We start from the raw sequence: 23725 nt of genomic DNA on the forward strand, positions 1-23725 counted from the left end.
ACATCTGGAAATGCGACTGACAAAGCTTTCCCCACAGCCTGGAGCCTGTGGCATCCCGACCCCCCAGGACATGCAGCAGGATCTGCGGCCAAGCACCACCCATGCAGCCCAACACAGAGCCATTGCTAAAGCAACCAGGACATGTTTTGGCTGCCCATTGAATGCCAAAGGAGGAGGAGGGTAAAGGAAGGAGGCTGGAGAGAGGAGGGTATGTCAGAAGCAGGGGAAAGTCAGGAGGGAAGAAGGGCAACAGAGGAACAGAGGGATGACAAGAACATCAGTCAGCCCACCTTCAAAAACAACAATGTCAGCCACTCTCAAACTTGAGAACCAACCTGATTGTCTTCTTTATCAATACTAGAGTTATCTCGCTTCAAGATAAACCGCTTCTGGGATTCTTCACCTTTTTCATCTTTTAAATGTTCACAAAACCTTTGCTCTGGTCTGCCAGCAAAGTAAAACATATCAATAAAAAATTTTTTTCCCTTTAAAGTTATTTTTTAGTGCTGATTTTCCCCCATAGTGGCATTTAATTTTCTTTTAAAAGTTTACATGTGATTCTGATATTAGAGTTGCTGGCAATATACAAGTAGGTAACAATATGTAATTCCACATATGTCATTAGAATACCTTTTGCTGTATTGAATTCAGAGTCTGGTTTACTGCATGCTGGTCGCCATGCTGAAGTTAAGAAAAATTTTAAAAGCCCACACATGTATATTGTATTGATATTTTCTGTACTTATTTAGCTCTCCATCATTCCTGAATTCAAACAAATTCCCACTCATTTTTTAAAGCAAATTTAGAACTTGAGAGTACATTGATCTGCCAGGACCTTGAAACCTAAAACATTTCCCTCCCATTACCTCAGGAGTCTTAAAAATCCACAGGAAAAATCATTTCCGAAGTTATCTCTTTCTTTTCTGCAGTGATAAATGCTCCCAAACCTGGGTCCACTGGACTCTAATATTCTTGACCATGTCCTATAAATCAGTTCAGTGACCAGGAAAACTGAAAATGTTTAACTTAGACAATTTAATGGTTGATTTGTATGGGAGAAACGTTCAAATCAGTTACATGTTATTGATTAGCCCATTGACTTTTTGGGCATTCTTTTCAAATCTGAGATTATTAAAGGAAAAGTATGTGTTCCTACATTAATTTCTTGTGACTGTCACTTCATGTACTAGAACTCAGTGAATGTCTTGGGCTGGGCTCAACTGCAGAAGAAGTGCTAAAACAATTGTCCCTAGTTTGGAAATAGTTACAATTTATGACTCTCATTAAAATGCCTCTTTCACATCTGATGATGTACTACTTCCAAAGTACAGGAGTGTCCTGTACCTGGAGGATTCGTTTTGGCTTTCATCATGGGAAGCAACTTTACGGTGTCTAAAGTTTAAGGTGGATGATCAGTAATTAAAAGAAAATTTCATCTTTTACATACCTCTTCAAAATAATCAAACACTTGGGGACATAAAGGAGTAGCTTAAGCTTAGTATTCAAAAGCTGATATGAAGCATTCTTTCCTTAAAACCTGTAGATAAGTTATAAAATATTGATGGGCAGAGAGCAGTAGAAATTGTAATAATAACAAATACAGTTTCTGAAACTGCATTTTTTGTGAAGTGATGCTCTCTGATTTATCTTTAAATTTAATATAATTTTGTTGCAGCAGAGGTCAATACTTTTTGCCTCCTTTTAAAGAGAAGGATGCTATCTCTCAGTAATGTTTTTGACTTCCACTTTATAGATTTGCTCACTAAAATGTAGCCCTCGAACAGCTTTGGCCCGGGCTCACTCTGATCGGGTGCCGCCCTCTCTGATCACACTGAAACACTTTGGGCTGGTCAACCTGAAACTTCAATTAAAAGCATAGTGATCTTACATAACATCATGTTGGTGACTAATGTAAACAATTTGCACTAAAATTAATACATAATAAAATATGACAAGCAGTCTGGAAGTGGGAATATGACATCTAAAATCAAAACCTCAGTAATGAGTGAACACGTGCTTCCCAGTGAAGCAGTCATGCAAACTGCTTTGATAAATGAAACATAGTTTGGTATAGAATAGTCACAGTATGCTTAAATTAGTTGTTTCAATTTTAAAGTCTCATAATAGTATCATGCATGGTGTACATACCATAAATAATAGAAATCCTCCAGAATTTATTTTTACTATCACTTATATATCATCCTATCATTTGTTTTTCATAGCAAGTGAATTTGGAATTACTTAAATAAAAATATAGATTGCATAAATGTTCATTAGTTTTCTTGTAATATCCCCAGTCTCCCAGTCTCTGTAGTCTAGAATGCTCCAATATATAGAATTATTTCCTTAAATTCACAGAAACAAGTTTTTATTTGTTTCTAACAGTTGTAATCATCCATGTAGAAATAAACGATCTGAGGATGTCAGCCTTTCCATTCTTAGCATAAGTAAATCTGTGTTAGACCAAATGCTTCTTTAAAGTATTAGAATGATATTTCAGGATACTAACAGAAACGAGAAGGCAAAATCTACATAGGCAAACCTTTTAAAAAATACTTAGTCCTAGTCAGATATGGTGATGCGTGCCTGTAATCCCAGCACTCAGAAGGCTGAGGAAGAGGATCACCATGTAATTGAGAACAGCCTGGACTATATAAGCAAGTTTCAAGCCAGTCTGTGCTATACAGTGAGCCTTCAGCTCAAATAAATAAATACACTTAAAAATACTTAATCCTTAGTGCCTAGATCCATGCCTCATCAGCTGAATGAATAAATTAATCAATGTATGAGTTAATGAAAATTTGGCAAGAGGTCCACAAATAGCTATAATTCATAATCAGACCCATAAAGTTGCTTAATAAAGTATGAAATCAAATACTTTGTGACTATAAAACAGAATGAGAAGATCTAATAATTAGATCTAATCTAATGAGAAGATCTTAATACGAATATAAATGCAGGCTGAGACAGCCTGTGTGGTTGTGCGTGCCTGTCATCCCAGCTCGGAAGACTGAGGCAGGAGCCTCACTTGTGAGTCTGGGGCCAGCCTGGGCTGCACAGGGAAAATTTGCCTCAAAAAACAAAATTAGAACATCAAGAAAATCTTTAGAAATTGTGTTTGAGTTTCATGCTAAGGCTATCTAAAGAAAAGAAATAGGTGAAAAAGAAAATTTTAGCTTTCCTAGTTTGAGAAAATCTGTTTAAAACATCAGCTATCTAAATATTATTTTTGTAATTTAATTTTAATTTCTTTACAATGTCGTTTATTTATTTTTCATAATTGGATATATTCAGGAAATATAGAAAAAGCGACAAAAGATTTGATCAATAATGTGAAATATGTAGACCATGGTATTTCTTTTTCTGCTATAAATAAATCATGCAAATTCCTGTCTCAGTAACTACTTTTCTTTTTTTTTTTTTTAAGAGCATACTATATTTATTGAGAGAAAGAAAGCTTCTGTATGAAAAAGAGACAGAAGGGTCCCAAGTAGGTTGCCCTCAATAACTTCTTTTCAAATCTCTTGTTAATCTTTTTCCAAAATTATGATGCAATATTTCAAATTAATAGCCTTTTATTTTTATTTGAAAAATATTTTGAGTAATCATGAAATAACCATTAGCAGATGGCTTAGAAAGAATTGAGATGAACTAATAAGATTTCTCTGGGTTGGTATTATAGAGAACTATTTATGACTCTAGTACTGAAGGGCAGTTTTCAGTTTAAATTCATGCAAACTAAGACACACAAGTGTACAATGACTATGCTGAAAATCACCTGTAATGTAGTATAGCTTTTAAAGATCCCTTCTCCAACTAATTTAACATCATAGCAACATTTTCTAAGCTATAAAATGAAAGTAAAATAATGTGTTACATGTCTACATATACAATGATAATGAATTACTTTTAATTTATTAATATGAGAATGTAACTCCAAGAACAAAATCTCAAAGCTACCAAAGTCATGGTATTGACTAAATTGGTTATGACTAGACTTTACTACACATCTCATGGCTGGGAGTCACACATTGCTTAAGTTTTCACTTCTGTTAGATTTTGCTGTGCGAGCATTACTTCTACCTGTCTCTTGATTATCATCAAAGAGCATGGAAAATAATAATTAGGCCTTATTTTATGTGGAAAACAATTTCCTTTTCCCATAAAAAAATTAAGCTATTCTACAACTCATAGCACATATCTATTGTGAAACTCATTGAAGGTGTGTCCTGAAGAGCATTGGTACATCCCATCAGGTCCTTGGCACCCTCAAACTGAAAAGTTAGAATCAAGGCATCATTGTTTCTTAATTAGATTTTGCTCAGGGATGGAGAAGCTGTGTAGCTAGTGAATAAAATTAAGTGATATTTTTGAGGAAATCAATTGCAATTTCAGTTACATTTTCCCCCTGAAAACTGAAAATACATAAACATTTATTATTATTATTACTTTGATTCAATTTTTAAGTATTAATACAAAAGAAATAGCAATTAGTGGATACAGAGATCTACTGTTCTAAACAACACAGTAAGAATCTGTATTGCACTGGATTAGTAACTGAAGGTATGTAAGATGTAATATGTAGTTTTTAAAAGTGATAGGATACTAACCAGTACATAAAACATTTTTAAAAATCATGGACGTAGCTTGACCATATTTATGTCAAAATTCATAACATATAATTAGAAGGATAATAGTAACAGTAGGCATCTTTGAATGGTAAAGTAACAGGTAATTTTATCTCTAATTCTTTGTATTTTGTGATTATTATGTCTTACTATACAACAGCAGAAAATGAAAACTCTTAGCTCAAAAAGATAAGAAATCAATTCAACAACTTAATAGTGATTTATAACCAATGATTGGATTATTTAGACTTAAAATGCAATTACATTTTGAATACTGACAAAATATTCTTCCATTGCATGTGTTATTTTGTAATCAGCCAAAATGGATATTGAGATGTTTTGCTTTTTAAATCAATTCTTACTGCTATTTAAAAAAAGGCCAGACTTAATTTTGTTTCCTGTTTCTAGTCTTGGCCTATCATTTTAAGATCTTTTAGTACAGCCAAATCATTCCTTTCTGGAAATAATAACAAAATGATAACATTCAACTTGATTTTTTTATTTCAAATGATCAAGTAGTAATGATATAGAAAAATATTTTTTTAAGAAAAGATAAGTGCAAAATTTGAAAAAAGAAACTTGTTAAGATAATTTCATATGCTCAGGATGTGACCTTGGTTATTCAAGAAGCATATTGAATATAGTGTTGCAATATCAAAATGTATACACATAATAGATCTATTTAGCTTAACAAAACAGGCATATTTCTTCAACTGTGCATATAAATTGGTTATTTCTATGAAGAAACACTACTGTCAACAGCACAAAGCTGTATCAAAGAGAGACAACTCTTCAAAATTGTCTGTATATGATCTTACAAGAAATACCTATGAAATAATGTACAAATCCACTCTCAAGTACACATCCAACATTAAATACTTCTCTCAGTTCTTGAAATTTTTAAACATTTCAAGTTTTATCTCATAAATGTCAAACAATCTTTAAAAATGACTGCTATTTGAGGTATATTGAATTATAGGATTTAGTCAATGATTAAGATTTAGGACTACCTTAGGAAAATACTACATTCCTTGTATTTTAAAAACCCCAATGGCATTTTCTAAGAAAACTCATAAATAAATAATCTAGTCTTTTTCTTCAATGTGATATTTGATTCAACATGGTTAAGAATACACCCGTCTCCTGATGGTACTTGGACAGAAGGCACAGCTCTTGACATGCTGCATTCACTTCGTTCCACATCCAATACTCAATTAATAATGTATGGCTGCATCTTTATTAAAGCATATTAATTTCTTTTTTCTTTTTTAAGTTTTATTTTAAAGAGGGTAAAACTAAACAACACAACAACAAAGCAGATCAGAAGAAAACAATGTAGAGACACAGCTTTTAAAGCAAGGCAACAGGAGATCTTCACTGTCTATCATATTGTCTCTTGTTTCCTTCTAAATAGTTATTCATATCTTCACACACAATGAATTCATACAAACCAAAGTAGTATTAAACTGATCAAACAGGATAATTAAGGCATTTTAGGCCTTCAAAACCAGACAATAGGGAAATCAACAATGGCAGCCATAATGTCTCTCATTCTCTTCAAAATAGCTGTCCATATCTTCATGTATGCTGAAATTAAACAAAACAGACTAAAACCACCTTGAACAAAGAACAATACTATTACTGGATTTCACAGAATGGCACTATGAAATCAGTACTGCGTCTCCTTTTCTTCAAAGTAGCTGTTCACTTCATCATCCATTATATAATCAATTCTCAGAAACTGTTTCGGAAAAGTTCTACACATGTATGGGTCTCTACATGCATACCTATCCTTTTTGTATTAGAAGGAAAAACAAAACAAAACACATCCCTAGAAAAACACAAAACAAAAAAGACAAATGCATATTAATTTCTTACACATTTTCTGATTTCAAGATTTTCCCATGATTTAAAAAGTGACTAAACCATCAGTTTACTTTTCTTTAAATTATCTGTCATTTAACTTCAATATTATATAAAAATTAAAAAGAAGCCATACTAATATATCCAATGACTCAAAGTTTCATCCCCTACAAAAATTTGTTTTAGCGCAAAAACCAATAACTCTCTACAAAATAAACGTGAACTAGAATCCTATAACATAAGCATAGCTTTAATATTAAAATTATTTTTAAAGTACAGATAGAACACTGAGAAACAAACTTAAGAAAACTTTTATCTTTTTGTCTCTGTACCTTTTTAATGCGTGACTTTTTAAAATTCATGGAATTTCTCTAAAGTTGTTTATTTGCTTTGTTGCATAAAATTGAAAGTCAGAATATTTACCTAAAATATTTGAAGACTAAGTATGAAGTGTAATAAAAATGTGATGAATATTCAAGTTTTTAAAGATTCATGAGAATAAAAGACACACTGCCATTGATCACCCTCAAAAAACTTCCCTGTATCTTTAGCACATACACAGCCGATCATTCTTGCCACTTTCTAAGCAGTTCTAGAAGTCACCTTTCATCAGTCTCTTTGGGTAGTGCTGCTCTAGCTGCCTTGATGTCCTGAATCAATTCCAAATGTTTATCAGTCATGGTTGTTTGGCTTTGGAGGTGAGCCAGAAGCTGTCCAACGCCAGGTTCAGTGGATAAGGTTGGTGAGGACACACTGTCGTGTTTTTATGGGCTGTCTTTCCGTTGGATGGCGTCTGCATTAACAATCACTGAATTTTTTATTATACCATTTAAAAATACTCAAGAAACAGAACATGCAGAACTGCTCCAGAGAGTGAAGAACAATGGGATGAGTGTGTGCAAAGCGACAGTGAGTATTCTGAGGAACATTAATGGCAGTGTGTCTTCTGCAGTAATTGAAAAACTTAAAACATTCTCTGTACATTTTGATCACTCATTGTATATATAAGATAATACAAAAATATTATCAAGCCCATGGCCACTTGCTAGTAGAGAACTCAATAAATATTAGAAAGATTTTAAAATTTTAAGAACTATTATTACACTCTTCAGATTCTCCAAGTCAGTAAAATCTAAAAGCACTTCAGTAAATACTGAACCAATATAAATATTGAGCCAACATTTTCAGTAGTGTCAATACTATTTTAACTACATATTATTTTTTATTTAGAGAAAAAAGCAAAACAGAAAAAAGGTTAGAAATAATACAAAATTTCAAAACATGACAGTAAGAAATCACTAGTTGATAAATTACATAGTTATCCTAGAAGTAGTTGTTTGTTACAACAATCAAAGTATAAAAAGTGGAAAGACTATCAAACATTGATAACAAAAACTATTCTGTTTGATAAATTAACAAAAACTTGGTAGTATGGTTATCATTATTATAATATTCAAATAACCATTTGATTCATGTATTTCCAAATAAAGGAGACAAAATTTATTGCAGCAATGTTGCCTTTGCAAACAGTTAAAAACATTTGTTGTTTCTTAGAGTGAAAATACTTTTATTTATGTGTTGTAATGTTGGTGTACAGAAAACGTTTCCACTGATACCTACATGCATATATAGTACATCATTCCTAAATAGGTCCAGAATTGTCAGCGCAGTTGTTGGCATAGAATTATCAATACTTTTGTATATACACAGGGAAATACTGAGTTTTTCCCCCTCATTTCAAGGTTGAAGAGTGGTAAGGAGAGATTAACAAATTGGGAGACAAACGTTGCTGGGAATACTGGGACTCTGGAAGAACTGAAAAATGGAATGGGTCAGGCTACGGAACAAAATATAGTAGGTAAATGTTTCTGTTTCTGTCTCCATCTCTGTCTCTCTTCTTTAGTACTGAGAATAAAATTGAATACAGGGCACTTTTTAACTGAGTTCTATTACTAGCTGTTTTAAGTATTGATGTAGATTTTGGCTGAACCTAAATTGTTCAGGGTAGGCAGCAGCCTTTCAGACTGCTGAGATTACAGTTTCTGTTACCATGTCTGGTAAATGCTCATTTCTTTTGGGAAGATATGAGCGAAGTATGGTGACATATGATTGTAAAATCCATCAAACCTAACTGTATTCTCATGTTCAAACATTCACAAAAACTTCTCAAGGTGTGAAGTTCTATACTGACTGTCAGGTGAATCTAAGGCAAGGAGGGGAACCCACAGATACTGGACCTGTTTCTGATGCCTAGAAAACAAAGTTGCAGATTAATAAAACCAATGTAAAACAATTTTTCTCCCTCAAGAGCAATTACATTTTTAGGGCAATGCTGTATAGGGGGTGTATATACATGGTGAACTTTTTCCCAACTGTTCTAAACTGTATGATATATATGATTCACTTTCACATTTTCACACATGGGCTTGTATTACGTATTGCATATGTATACACATGAAGGCATACAGACAATAAAAATTATCTTCTCAAACAATGAACTTCTGAAGATGGTTATATTTTCTAAATTATATTTTGGTGTCAAAGTACCCCCAGTACACTCAGACTGAACAATTGAGGAAATTTTTATTTTTTTTTTTCTGAAATAGTTGGACAATATGGAATTGGGTTTGTCTAACTTCTAAGCATGCCATTAAAATTTTTAATCTGCTGTTCTGGGTTTTGTGTCACTGGAGTTTTGTTATTATCATAATTTTGCCATCTACCATTGTTTAATTTGGTTCTCTGTATAATTTTAAAAATGATCAAATGCATGTTAGGATTTTATAAGTGAAACAATGAGTAAGAGTGAAAGAAAAATGTCTCTTTCCTTTTTAGCACTATTTAAGACTATTGATTTATTTATATTAGTTGTTTCTCCAACTGAAGGAAAAGCTGTGTGATCAAGTAGCAAGAAGCAGAGTCTCTTGATATTGGTCATTTGTCACTTGACTAGTTTAAATCAAGACTTGAATCTGTTTTATCTCCTATAAAGTAATCTAGTTTTTACTACCCAGAATGTAGAATTTTGTCAACAAAATAAGTTAACAAGTCAACAACTAAATACTGATTTTTTTTTTTTATTGGTATCAGGGATCGAACTCACAACTGTGTGCTTGCAAGGCAGGCGCTTATGCCGCTCAGCTAAATCCCCAGGCCCCTGAATACAGATTTTTAAATGTACCATTACTGAGTAGGAAATCTTTTTTTTAATGATAATATTAAGGACGTTATGTTATAAACAGTATATGCATATTTTATTTTCAAAACTAAATAGTAAATTGCATATTCATACCCAAAGGCCAGAAATAATTTCAGCTAGGGAAAGATATAAGACAAACTTATTTTATTCCCTCACAGAATATTTCTGGGATTTACTTCTCTCAACTACAGATTCTTTTATTCTCTGAAGTACAAGAGAAACACAATAAGGAAGAAATAGAGTATCTGAGGGACACGATACAGAGTTTGACTAATGTTAACAAATGTCTCACTTTTTGTCTGAATATTGAAGAACTAGAACACAAAAACTAATAAATATTTGAGATGATGTATATATTAATTAGGTTCTTTTAATTACTCTGACTTAATTATTAAGTAACGTAAACATGTATCAAACCATCACATTTTGCCATTTACATGTTTAAACTTGTTATGTGTTATATAAAAAAGGAACTATGTGTCTATTCATTTAAAAATTTCATGCTTTTCCTGAGAAAAGTGTGATTCTTGGGTTTCTGATCTTTGGTGTCTAGTTCAATTCTAATTCCTATGAAAAGCGCACAATAAATTTACCATGTTTAGAAATGATAGGATGCCAACAACCACTTATAGATTTCTAAGAGACACTTAGATAAATTGATGCTTGTTGCTCTTCAAAGAATTATTAAGTGAACATCAGTGTCAGGGTGCGGCTCAGTTTGTGTACAATGACATTCATGTTCCTAGTAAAGGAAAAGAATTACAAGAATATGGTCAGGATGCTTTTTTGTTTTCATTTTGTTTAATTTTAGTAACAAGTAAAATGCCTCACTGTCAAAACAATGCTTCCTACTTTAGACCTGTGTCTCTTAGGAGACTAAACAGAGCAGGTATTCCTTCGCTTTAGCATGTTACAGACCAGTGCTGCCTTTGTCCACTCACTGAGAAAGTGGAATGTCCAGGATTCTGCCCTTTAGAGCAGTAATTATCTATCACGTTCGGGATTCCTGACAAAATCGATTTATCTCATTTACTTTACCTATAGAGAAGCTCTGGTTAGTGCTAGAATGAGCTTCATTATTCTTATAGTATTCTACGTCAGAAGCTCAGTTAATAAGCATTTCTGGAATAAACAAACTACCACCACCATGACACACCACTCATCCCTGCAGGAAAATATCCAGGTTCACACATCAGAGGAATAGCTGCATCCTTGAGTATATAAATTTTATAGTGTAGTCCCAGACCAGTGCATTTTGGCCATGATTTTTGCTTTCTTACTGAAGAGTTTGTAACTACTCATGTTCAATTGATTTGCTATATCTTTTTTTGCTCTGCACTCATAAGTGTGGGGGTAGAGGCTTGAGGCAATCCAAGTGGGTGGATGTGAAAGAAAAAAAGAAAAATATGTTTAAGAGATGACAGTCTTTTCAAATGAAAATTATCTAGGATAAGTGAAACAGTTGCTGTCATATTCATGAAGACATTCTGATATACATAGGCTCTCACTGTGGCTAATATTGGCTTTTCTGAAAACTCTAGTGGAAGTGTCTCCCAAAGGTACATACAAAGAAGAGGAAGGCAAAATAAAACCTCCAATATGAAAAGAAACATTTTTGTCCTAAACATAGAGAAAAACAAGAGAAGGATAAAATTGAGATCAGAAAAACAAGGAAAAGAAAGAGTAGTGTTAACACCAAACAATATATATTTGTAGCATATAAACACTTTAACATAGTCAATATTAATATTTTTGCCTCAATATTAAATATAGAATTTAACATTATGGAGAATAAACATAAATATCAATTGTAGTGCTATCATAGTGTTAAACCTAACACTTCCAGTTTAGTTTTTGAAGGGGCTCAATGGATATCTCTATTGAATCTGGTAGCTAACAAAGAATTGCAACATCAAGAAATAAAATTTTTAGAAAGTTAAAGATATTCCTTTCAATATATAGTGGTATGGAGAAAAAGAAGTAACTAAACTTGGAAAAAACACAACATAGAATGCATTATCTTAGACTCCACTTTTTAATTCAAGAAAAATATAGTTAATTCTAATTGAAGGCATCCATAGCCATTAAGACCCAATTTATAGACCAAAGATGTGCTTGCTGGCAATTTGACAGTATAGACTCACCTCTTCTTACTCTGGCTAACTCTGGGTACCAAAGAGTTTGCAGTGTTGCTAGGGTAACGTGTTTTTTTGCTAATTCTCTAACGTGTGGTATCAGAAACATGTTGGACTGTCTTCCAAAAGAACCCGGTTATTCATTTCTGCCTTTCTTAGGTGTTCTTGATTCTAGCCCTATGTGTCAGTGATAGCAATACTCAGCCAAGGTATTTTACCTCTAGTCATTTCCTCTTGCACACATCTCACTTGTCAATACCAGGCTAATCTTTCTAAAGCCTCATGTTATACACATTAATCCTAATGTTCTGTAACTTTAAAACACTAGGACCTGGAAGTTCCCTTCTAGTCTTAGGTAACTTCCTGCTGGACCTGGTAAAATCATCACATAGAATCATTGTAAAGTCTTAAATTTGAGGGCACATTATCATGATATGAGTTCTTATCTCATCTGTAGTGAGTATAACTTTTCTCAGTTAACTCATGCTGATTAGTACATTGTCTTTTCAATAAGATTGGAAAAAGTACTTTTTAAAAAAAATCTTTATAATAAAGCTGTAAAAACTAAATGCAATTATCTACAGAATGTCTAGACTTAGTACATGCTAAATAAATAAATAAATATAAAGTTTGTTTATAGGGAATAGCTCAGTTTTTAATGTATTTCCTTCTTAAGCATACAGATGTAAGATTTAGATTTCCTCAAAGACCTATAAAATGCCCATTTGAGCCGTGAAGTGGGTAGGCCAGAGGTCACCATAATTTCTGACTTGTGTTTTCTCCTACTTACTTGAATTGTCTTCAATCATACATCCGTTCCTTAGGCAGGTGCTAGGTACCTGTTAATAGGTCCACAGAGAGCTGCACTACATTTTTAAGGTTTGAAAATGTCAGGTTTTGAGGTTATTTGCATTGTGCCTGTGAACATAACATAAGACCTGTCACGACACAAATGTTACCTTGCCATTTTTGTGTAATCAGAGAGCCTGAGCCTGGATTCTGGATGTAGATCTGCTGGTGAGCTGTAGTTGCCAGAAATGTCTGCAGTATCTGGCAGGATTTGCCTGTGTGCACTACAGGAGTACAAGACAGCGGAAATGTGACATCTCAGTCTTCATCAAGCACTTCACTAATTCCTCAGAAACCCTAAGTATGGTAATGGAAAACTTCTAGTGACTTTATTTCAACTATCTTTTCATCCTGTTTCCTTGTTTCACGCTGCCAGATACTCCTGCGGATGGGGAAGTTGGGTTTTGTAAGGCAGTCATTTCGTGATAACAATGAACAGGTTCATTTCCCATAACAACATCACTGCTAACTGTGGCTTTTCAATTTGTAGGAAAGGAGTGTAAAACGCGTAAAGCACAGATAGATCTTAATGCATGTACTTCTTCAATAAATCATACATTTAGCAGTAATAAGCACAGGAAATGTAGCTAGAGCTATCAAAATTTAGGACATCTCTGTTATTTAATAATATCATTAAGTTAATCTGGAAAAGTGTCAAGAAAAATGACTACCTCAATCACTGTGTCTTATCTGATAAAAAATGTAGAGTCTGCATTCATACCCAATTTAGGGACTCATTTAGAGGATTCTGCTCAATAGTCTGAAGATTGTTTTCCCTTAAGGAAATTTGATTATTTAATAGTACTGTTTTAACATTAGACCTACTGATTTAGATGATAGTCTTGCTAATCATTGCTCCTCTGCATGCACCAAAATGAAACTCATTTTGTAGAATTGAATGCAGTGTTCTACATGAAACAAGGGCCAAAACATCTAGTGTAATAAATAAACACTAGGGAATGCTGTTATAAGTAAGTGATGGCATCATTTAAATACTGAGAAGTATGCTCTGAGACAAATTCTTTCCATCTTGGAACAGTTAATGTACTATATTTGGTAATATTATATAAAACACTAGAAGTTAATACAACACATGCACACACACATACACACACAATCCTCAGACTGTATTATATGACATAAATATATTGAATGTCGTGTAGAACTATTTTCACACACAGTTTAACATTCTCAAATCATACAAAGCTTAGCATTCTATAATTACATGAAAAGTGTGATGTTGAGAAACAAATCCCAATATGTAGCTGATATTGTTATAATTATTTATGTATCAATGTTAGAGGAGCACCTTATATACTAATGAAGTAGCAGTGAAGAAAAATTAAAAATACATAAAGTGTTTTATATCCTATAACCTTTTATTTTTATACCCTACATCTATATTTTATTTCCTCTTCTCCCAAGCCATCGAATCATTTAATATAAATATTTTCATGAATTTGCATTAGAATATTATAAGTCTGTATAGATTGAAAAGATAAACAAAACTCACATGGATCCACTTGAGGAATTCCTATCCTGGTTATCCTACTTTAAATAAATGTAACTACTTCAATTCAGTAATAAGTCTAAATTCAAATGGTTCCCCTGTCAACTGCACTAATGATACAGTTCTTGAACCATACCCAAACCCCAAAACAATAGCAATAGAAATATCAAAGACAACAAGTCTTCAATAGAATGTGCTGAAGAGAATGCTCAATTTCTAATTTGAATTGTAAAGGAGCACGATAATAGACTTTCTGAATAAAATTATGTACCATAATTGTCACAAAACATTATTTCTCTTTGGTAAAACTAACAATAATCCAGGTCCTGAGAATTTTGATGTGTTACTATTTAAAAAGAAACATTTAATTCATCTTCCTTTCTTGTCCTAAGAGGCCTGGGTTTCCCCTAAATCACTACCACCAACACCTTCTCACCTGAGAGCCACTCAGATAATAGCTGGTCAGAAGTATGTCTGGAACTGCACAAAGGGATTTGATAGCTCTGGGTTGAACCTTCTACCTGGAGCTCAGCTCTCCAGGAAATATCTTGAACAATTCGTGTTTGTAGCCATCTGACATGTTTTGTAGTTCTCTCTCTTTTTTACTTAAGTATACTTTCACTCATGGGAAGATCTATAAATGACACTAAACCAGAGCGAGGGACTAGACAAAGACTGAGCTCTGACATTCCTATCGTAGCAATCACACCCTCAAGTGGGATACTGCGCATGCAGTCACTTTTCATTCTTCCTAGAGCATCTATTTTAAAGTGGCCTTAACAAAAAAGCTGATGGTATTCCAGAAGTGAAGAAGTATAGTAATATAATGCCCATTAAATAATCAAAGTTTTAAGAACTTTGTTTTAAAGAACAAATTATATCCTGTGTGGCATTTGGGAACTGATAGAAAACAAATTTTAGAGAACTGAGTGGTAAATGTTCCTAAAATCATAGAAATGGTCCTTACATCCTCTATCTGGTAGGAGTTTTAAATGTGACCAGCCTGATGAAGAAACTAAATTTGAAGTTTAAATTGTATTTAAATCTAATTAATTTAAATTAAAAATATAAACAGCCAAATGAAGCTACCTTCCTATTTGGAGCAAAGTTTTAGAGATTTCATGCAATGTCACAAAGAGTTTTTATACAATCCTTAATTTTCTCAGAAGCTATAAGAATGTGTACTAATATTCATGATACGTGATTGCAAAAACAATTGAAATTATAAATAAATCTACTACTCACCAGTTGAAACTATATCAAGCTTAGCCTAATCAATGTAAAAGCTTTTCCATGTTACAATTTTAAAAGAAAGAGAGAAAAAATTAAAAGAACATAGTCAATTGCTTCTGTATTCTGCAGTCAGCATGTATTTGTATTACAATATCTGAAAGCCACCAGAAAATCCAGAATGGGGAATAAAAGATGACAGCAGTGGCACAACAAAAACAACCAGGAGTATTTAGTGGAGAAGGAATATGTGGAGGACTGAAGAAAAGTGACTTTCTTTTCCAATGCTATTAAAAATATGAGGCACATGAGTCAACAGTTATATAAAGTTGAAAGCTGATAAATTTTAAAATGTGTTTTGCCAGAACAGTAGAATGCAACCACAGGACACAATGATTTTGAAGCTTCAAGAGCCCTTAAACATTATCTACTGCAAACTGTCCTGCAGATATCTAAGTGATCTGAAGCCCAGAGAAGTGATCTCCATGTTTCTGAGATAGTAACCGAGTTGGTTCCTGATCTCCTAGTTTGCATTCTCTGCACTATGATTCTCCTCCACCTCTGCTGAGAAGAGACTGACTTTTGAACAGATAAAGAGCCTCATATTTACCCCTACTTTATCCAATCTCTTGAGTAAAACATAATGTGTATTTAACCATAATATTCTGCCTGACATGAAAGTTCCCTTCACCAACCCGGCATTCCTAAAGACCATGCCATTTACACAGTTCACCAAACACAGAGCGGAAAAGGAATATAAAAGAAGACGCTGTACATGGAGACAGCTTTGAATTTAATGTGTCTCCTCTTAGAGAAACTACTTGCATTATATTCAGAAGTTATATGGGTTTAAGAGAGACAGTTCCAAGTTTTATAGCAAGTAAATACCCATGGTTTTGTCGAGTTAGTGAGGCAATGAAACAATACTAAGATGAAAGCCAATAATTACCAATAAACAAACTATCACCGTTTATAGCTAAAATAGATATTATCTTGCTCAAAACTGTCATTTTTACAAAAAAACCTGAGGTGGTAGATTTTAAGTAACTTGTGCCAAGTCATGAAACTTGGAGGAAGAACTATATGGGAGGCAGGATTTTGGTCTCCAGGCTCTGTACTTCCTATTAATCTAGAAATCACTATAAAATATAGGTCCAAAAATCAGAAAATAGGGCAAAAGATATTTATTCTATTTATGTAAAGTTTTTAAAAACTCTGTTACTTTCAGTTGGAATTATAAGATTTCCCATGTCTTTGTAAATTTGTGGAGAACCGACGGAAGAAAATTGTTTCAGGAACTAGGTTTAAAAAAATAAGAAATCAATTTGCTTTATTGCTTGAATTTTATAAACTTTCTCAGTTCTCAAATAATCTTCTACAGATAAATGCCACGCTACTGCCACTAGAAGCAAAAGATAAATAACACTGCACATTTTAAATATCATGTACTTTGTATTTTATACTGTGCTCTTATAAGTGAACCTATGAAAGAAAAATAAAATGCTGAATAAATACAGCACTAGAGCTTACATTCTAGTGCTGCTGGTCTTGTTGATGATGACAGATTTTCCCGTTTGATCCACATTGTGATCCAACCCAAAGTAAGCTGCCACCCGGTGGACCAGCATCCTCTGATATGATGACATCTGAGGGAACTTTTTATAATGGTTACTGGAACAGAGTTACAATGGAAAGTGGAATCAACATTTTTATTTCTAATCTGACATATATTTTATAGGTATAGGTCTGAAATTTATTCTTTCATCCAAATCACTAAGCATGCTTCATTCTGTAAGCACTTAATGTTATTTCCAGACAAATTTGCACTTACAATAAATTTATTGATTAAGCTACAATAAATATCATTCTTTTATAGTGGCACATTTATCTTGCCAAAGAAAATTTAATATCTGTTGGAGAGTATTCTATTTTAATCTGTGATACCTTATCAATGGAGCCAGGCAGAGGACAAATGATATAGCATAATATGTTGATTGTAGATGCCTATCTGGAGATGTGTTATTATCAGGTTTACACTGAAAGCATCACAATTATTTCCAGGCATAACTGACTGCAGCCAGCTGGAGCCCATTAAAAAACTATAATAAAAATGAAAGGGTTGCTTCTTGCTACAGCTCCTCTATGCTAATCAGTGGCCCCCTGTTTATAGCCATTTTGTTAGGAATTTAACAAGCAGGAGCACACATGGTCTAAGCAACAATTCTCATCAACACATAATTCTCAACTCCAATAAAATAGCCACTTAACAAATCAAGAAACATATTAAACAATGCTCTGTCTATCTTCAAATCTTCCCAGAATGAATAATTTAAACCAAATACTAAACTAAGACAAGTCATAAAATTAGTCAGCGTTGCACTTTAACATACTTGTTGTCACCAATGAAATCAATAATTTCCTGTTCCATTTTCAAGAGAATCATCCTGTCCCTGCAAAATAAATATTAAAGTGAAAGGTTTTATGTACTTTCCAAGGATAGAAACAATTGTTTTAAAGTGTGGGAAAGATTATTAAAATGTACATGATTAGAAATTCAGTATAATTAGGCATATAACTGCATTAAAACACAATTGGCTTTTCAACATTGGTGGTATTCATTATTTACTTCTTTCAGTTTATTTAGTGTCTCTTTGTGACTAGGAACATAAAGGTGGTAAACTCCAATTTATTTAGGGTGACAAGACAGTAATTAAGATGGTCTATAAACATTAAACATGCAAACTATTAATAGGAGAAAAGAAAACACAGGAGATAGTTTAAAAAGTCAGAAAAAGTCTCTCCTGTTTACAAATGGCTTCTTAAAAGTGCTTGGATTAATAATTCTGCAATATTTGTTTGCTCTAAAGGCTTAAATAAAGGCATATTTAAAAATTTACCTGGAATTATTCTTTAAAGTGTTAATCAGAAACTCATGTAAGTCTATGCCTGTAGAATCTGTATATTCTTGACTACAATCTGAAACAAATAGCAGGGTGCTGTTGTCAGAAAGGATGGCAGGAAGAGGTGATAGAAGAGATTTTTTTCTCAACCTTCCTCATTTCTCTTCTGCTCAGATAAATTCTAGATGAAGTTACTGATATGAAAATACATATTTCAAAGCTATCTACCTGGCCATATCTAATCAGAATAAAAATCAAATTTGAGGATTGAAAAGACCTTGACTGTGAAAGACCCACGTGTTATAGAAGGGATATGGGCACAGGCTGGGGGCACAGGATGAAGGTAAATATCCCCTGTTAACTCTATGTGGCAAATCAGCCCTGGCACGGCCTGCCCAGACAGGTGCTGCCAACACAATACAGAGCACATGAGCTTGAGATCGCATGGAAACCGTTTTTTTTTTTTTTTTTTTACTTTAAAACAGGGAAGGTAAAAGTAAAACTTCTCTTGTGTTAATCTAAATAGTAATCAGAACAAAACAGGAAGACAACATTTCCAAGTCTTTCAGATCTGTTGATATTGGATAAAATTTGATTTCTAACATGGTTTTAGAAATACAAACTTCTTTACTTTTACCTACACCTTGAGTTTTAGTGATTTACTTGCACAGACAACCATAGTGTGTAAAAATTTGGTCATAAACCATGATATTAGAAGCAGTTATTACTCTGAACTGGTTACATATCTAATTCTTTCTTAATTTCATTTTAGAAACTGTATCAAAATACTAATATGGAAGAGGGGATGTAGCTCAGATGCACAGCTCCTGTCTGGCAAGTGTGAGGCCCTGAGTTCATTTCTGGTTTTAAAAAAGAGTTATTATTCATGACATGCTTCATTTCAACTTAAATTAGCTTTATCTTATACAGTGATATATATGGCAGTAATGCAAAAGAGCTGAATTATAGGTTTGCAGTTTGAGGAAGAACAAATTTTTGGAGAAATCTATTTATTAAAACAGAGTGTGTATTTTTAAATTGAGAAATTGTGTGACGATATGTAGGCACGGAGACCACAATCGTCTATGCCATGTAAAATGTCAAGCAGGTTCCTATGACATACACACCTGTGCTTTGCAGACCATATCACTTATGCAGGGGATGCTGTTACTCAGGTGCAGTCAGGTTTTTAGAAAAGTACGACAATTAAAATATCAAACTGGTTATCAATACTGCTTACTAACCCAAATAGATTGGTCTAATAAACTTGACTTTGAGAATAGATTTTGCACAAACTTGCAATTAAAAAATAAGATTCAATTTGAATTTAAAGAAACATGTGATTCTAAAAATACCCTCTTTAGCTACACAAATAACAGATCATGAACAGAAAAGAAAATCAATTTTGTATATTTTACAAACACATATCTAATCAATAAAAAATCATGTACAGTTTTTGGGAGGTGATTTGCAGTTTATAATGTACTCTGGGTCTACATATAAGCCTGGGTAAGTTGAGGAAATTTTTTCACATTCACCTTTTGATAACATTCTGATCTTGGGCTTTTCAGAGGATTTATCTTTGTTCTTATCCTTTTCTTTTTCTCTTTCAGTGTCATCTTTCCTAGATTTTTCCTCCTCGTGCAGGCTGGGAAAACTGGAAAGCTGTAAATGAATTGTTTCCTGTTGGGGAAAAAATATAATAATTTAGGGCCAGATTTAGTAATCTCTGTCTGGTTCCCATTTTGTGTAGAGGTTATTAATAACAAAAAATGAAAGCCAGGTGCGTATTTTTTTTTCTTAAATGGTAAAAAATTAAGCTTGTCAGAAAATAATTGCCCTTTAAAGTGAACAGAACTTCAGAAGTCAATGAGAGGTCAGGAAAAACACCTCGTACTGAAACTTTGCCTCATGAATATTAATCTTAACTAAGTTAAGTTTCTGTAGATCACAACTCTTGATTTTTCCACATGCTTATTTTTAAATACCTAAGAGAAACTTCTCTGTCACTAAGATTGCATCAGAGTCCCTGTCATGTTTAAAGATGGCTTCTTCAGTATTTTCCTGCAACTCATTATAGGGAGAAACTGGCATAAGCACAGACAGATTTTAAGAATCATAATCATAGATAAAACAGGCATGAAGAAAGCCCACAATACACAATTTATAGTAGGAAATTATTTTACATCCTTGTCAACAATAATTCCTCCTCCTATGAAACACCAAACTATGTAATAATAGAAATCCCTCATATGGATTACCTTAACTGTTTATAAATGGCATTGAGAAGTCATTTTAATGTATCATTATAATAAATATTGACTTTTAGAAAAAATGGGGAAGTAGGAATATATTTTTGTAAATTGCACAAAATATTTATTTTATGTTAATATTAGTTCTTTGCAAAATATGAGTCTCTTGAAGCAACTTTTGATATGATTGACCCTTTTTAATATTAGAAAGGGGTATATTTTTGTATTTATTTATTTGTGCTAAAACAGATCATTTTTATTAGTTATATTAGCCAATAGTTTGATTGTACATTTACTGTTTTGAAGAAGAATGAACCAAATAATGTTTTTTAGGGTTTTTTTAAACCTGTGCTATGATTAAACCTGTGACAAATTAGGACACATTAAGCCCACTTCTTCTTATGTAATAGATCACTTGGTGGGGAATTGTCTTCTGCTATGATGTTAAAATTTATGACAGAGAGGAAAATCATTCCCAGTGACTAATAGTGTCTCTTGTGGAAAACTAAGCTAATTTTCCTTTTACACGTGACTAAATTAATGCCTGTACCTCCTCGCAATGTGGACATTCTGGGAGTTCATAATGGCTCTTGGCAAATCTGGCAGGTGAAACTGGTAAAACTTTCATTCAATGAAAGTTTGGAAGCCAAATCTCTTTTTGTGGGGAGAGTGTAAGAGAAGGCTCCACCTGAGCTAGAATAAAGTTGTCATGTGTGAGGGAAAAGCTCTAAGATACAGAGGATGAAATAAAAACATATTCTAGACATAAATATTTATTGAAGCTGAGTTTTTTACTTTCCTCTGTTTCCTGGGGATAGACATGTATGAAATATGTAAAAATGAGTGCAACTTGATTATAGAAATGCCTTCATCTATTAAGGTTCAGGTAGCTTCTAGTGCTATTATTTGCTTTGGTTTGGTTAGAGAAACATTTGCCTGCACATTTCTGGACAAGAAAATATGACTGGGGGTTGTGGTGGAGGAAAAATTAACTGATTGACCAGGAGGTTAAAGTGCAAGTCACCAGGTCTCATTGTTTCTTCCAAGTGGGCTGATCCATCCTGCCTATGTAAATCTGAATACAAAATCCAAGTGTCTTGGAAATATATCTCAAATGCAAAGGCACAGGCAATAAGGATGTCACTGCAAAAGAATGTACACACTGATGCCATGAGTTGACAAGTATTATACTCAGAAAAAATATCTTTTGTATACATAAATATAGATTATAGTGTTGAAAGAACACACAAAAGTGCTTTACAGTTGGTAAAAAACAATCTGTAATTTTTTAATATTTTTATTGATATACTCAATAATAAAATACAAGTGTTAATAAATACATTGATACAGGATAAGTTTATATCCAACAACAGTAAAAGAATGATTCAAAATGATTCAAGTTGCAGCAATACACTGATAGGTAAATACTGTAACATTAGAAAAGCAAACTTTCTTTAAGGACAGACTGAACCATCAGATACGGGGTCTGAGATCAAGTAATACAGGTAGCAAGAGTTTTTCCCACACAGGAAAATGAAGGCAGTTTTCCAAATACTGTGAATATACAAACATTGGGAAAGCAATACAATCCATGTACCGTGTACTTCTGCCATTGTTCTCTGAGATTCAGTCCACATTTTATAAGTGCCGGTGGTATCTAATGAAGGCATTACGTATAAGCTCAAAGATGTGCTTCTTTATTATCTGAAAGAGTAGCTTGGCCACTTGCATATATGTGTGCCTGGGTATTTCTTATCAGCCCCCTACTCCCACCACCCCTCCCCTAGCTAAATAGAAAGCTTATAGGCTCTATTTCTCTCCTCCAAAGCTAGTCTTGCTGTCTGAGTTTGTAACCAGCAGGAACAAGCACCAAATGCATCTTATTTATCCACACCAGTTGTAACTAGCTATAAACTAGACTTAGGTCCAGGTTGAGTACTATGATACAGATGTTCTCTTAGAATTTTTCATCCTGTCTTGTCAAATGGCACAAAGAGCACACTGAGTCTGTAAGTTTGTCCTCCTCTGCCTGGCAGTAGAAATGGGGACAACTGGGGCACTACTTCTCCCGGGGGTCTATCATTCTGCAGAGCTAACATATATCATGTGCAGTGCATTACAAGCCTTCAACCCACATTTAATAATACAAGCCATGATATTCACATTATTCCTCCTTTTCAATCTCCATTAAAAATAGAAGCACAGATAAACTGCTGAAGAGAAGCCACACGGTCTCAGAGCCCAAGTAAAAGAAAGCATGTGTACAAAAAGTAGTGATAGCTACTGATGACAGCTTGTCCATGCCTTAGGACATGAGTGGCATGTTAAGAAAATGAGGCCAGCAAAAAATACTCTTAGGACAAAAATCCATAAATAATTTATTTTTGGTCCTTTTAAAGAAAGTGCTCTCAATGCTCTCTGTACTGATGAAGAGAATGTAGAATATTCTAATTAAAGTAAAAAGAAAAAGCAAAATAAAGCCAAAGAAAAAGTTTTCTTCCCCTGGGTTCAGATAAATCTACAATGATTTCTAGACAATGGATTTTGTCTTGACTGCTCTGACCCTTTAATAAAATGAGCAAAACTTTGGCAGCAAGGTAATTTATTAGGCTAATGTAATGCCTACATGGCAAGCAAAGATAAATATGCTGTGAAGTTTTCCATTTTGTCACAGAAAAATTTTGCTTGAATTTAAAGTTTTAGAGCCAAATAATCTTGCTGAAAGGAGCAAAAATAGAGGTAAGTATATGCAGTGATATTAATGAATTTAACTTAAATCACCATCAGCTCAGATTCACTTCTGGACAATTTTTACAGTATTCAGAAATCTCCACCTAAGGCCATGAAATCATTTCTCCAAAGTTCAATGCACCTTATTCACTATTTCTTAAGTTTCATATGAGCCATCAGTTGTTTCTTATAGGCAAGTGCATTTTAGGGAGCTGAGAGGTAAGACGTCTCCAATAGGGAAGGAGACAGATACTTAATATTATATTTGGTTCAAACTTATCAAAAGAGAGCCTTTGAAGAAATTTGGCACTACTGTGCTTACTTTTATTTAAGTTTTAATCTAAATTCGTTTGAATTCCTTTCCGTTTTCAGTTTTCAGAGAGTCTGTAAAAAAAAAAATGTAATACTCTGTGATAAACTTTTAAACTA

General features: G+C 33.4%; 1 protein-coding gene across 33 annotated transcripts in view; it reads right to left on the reverse strand.

The window, feature by feature from the left end:
• Arpp21 (cAMP regulated phosphoprotein 21) overlaps positions 1-23725 on the reverse strand; it is a 155501-nt gene that overhangs the window by 86211 nt on the left and 45565 nt on the right. For 25 of the 33 annotated variants that reach the window (XM_013156331.3, XM_063260361.1, XM_013156329.3 and 22 more), the window contains 5 exons: positions 19853-19997; positions 18312-18390; positions 17805-17864; positions 16945-17085; positions 336-444 (listed from right to left, as the gene is read on the reverse strand). In XM_013156331.3, coding sequence (XP_013011785.2) covers positions 336-444; positions 16945-17085; positions 17805-17864; positions 18312-18390; positions 19853-19997 — 534 coding nt within the window. Of the gene's footprint in view, positions 1-335; positions 6216-9819; positions 10433-16944; positions 17086-17804; positions 17865-18311; positions 18391-19852; positions 19998-21847; positions 23681-23725 lie in introns of those variants that run through there. The other 8 variants (XR_010051318.1, XR_010051317.1, XR_010051316.1 and 5 more) reach the window with 4 other exon arrangements.

This window comes from Cavia porcellus, unplaced genomic scaffold (assembly GCF_034190915.1).
Source record: "Cavia porcellus strain 051 isolate PalLab524CR breed Dunkin Hartley unplaced genomic scaffold, mCavPor4.1 scaffold_13, whole genome shotgun sequence".
NCBI lineage: Eukaryota > Metazoa > Chordata > Mammalia > Rodentia > Caviidae > Cavia > Cavia porcellus.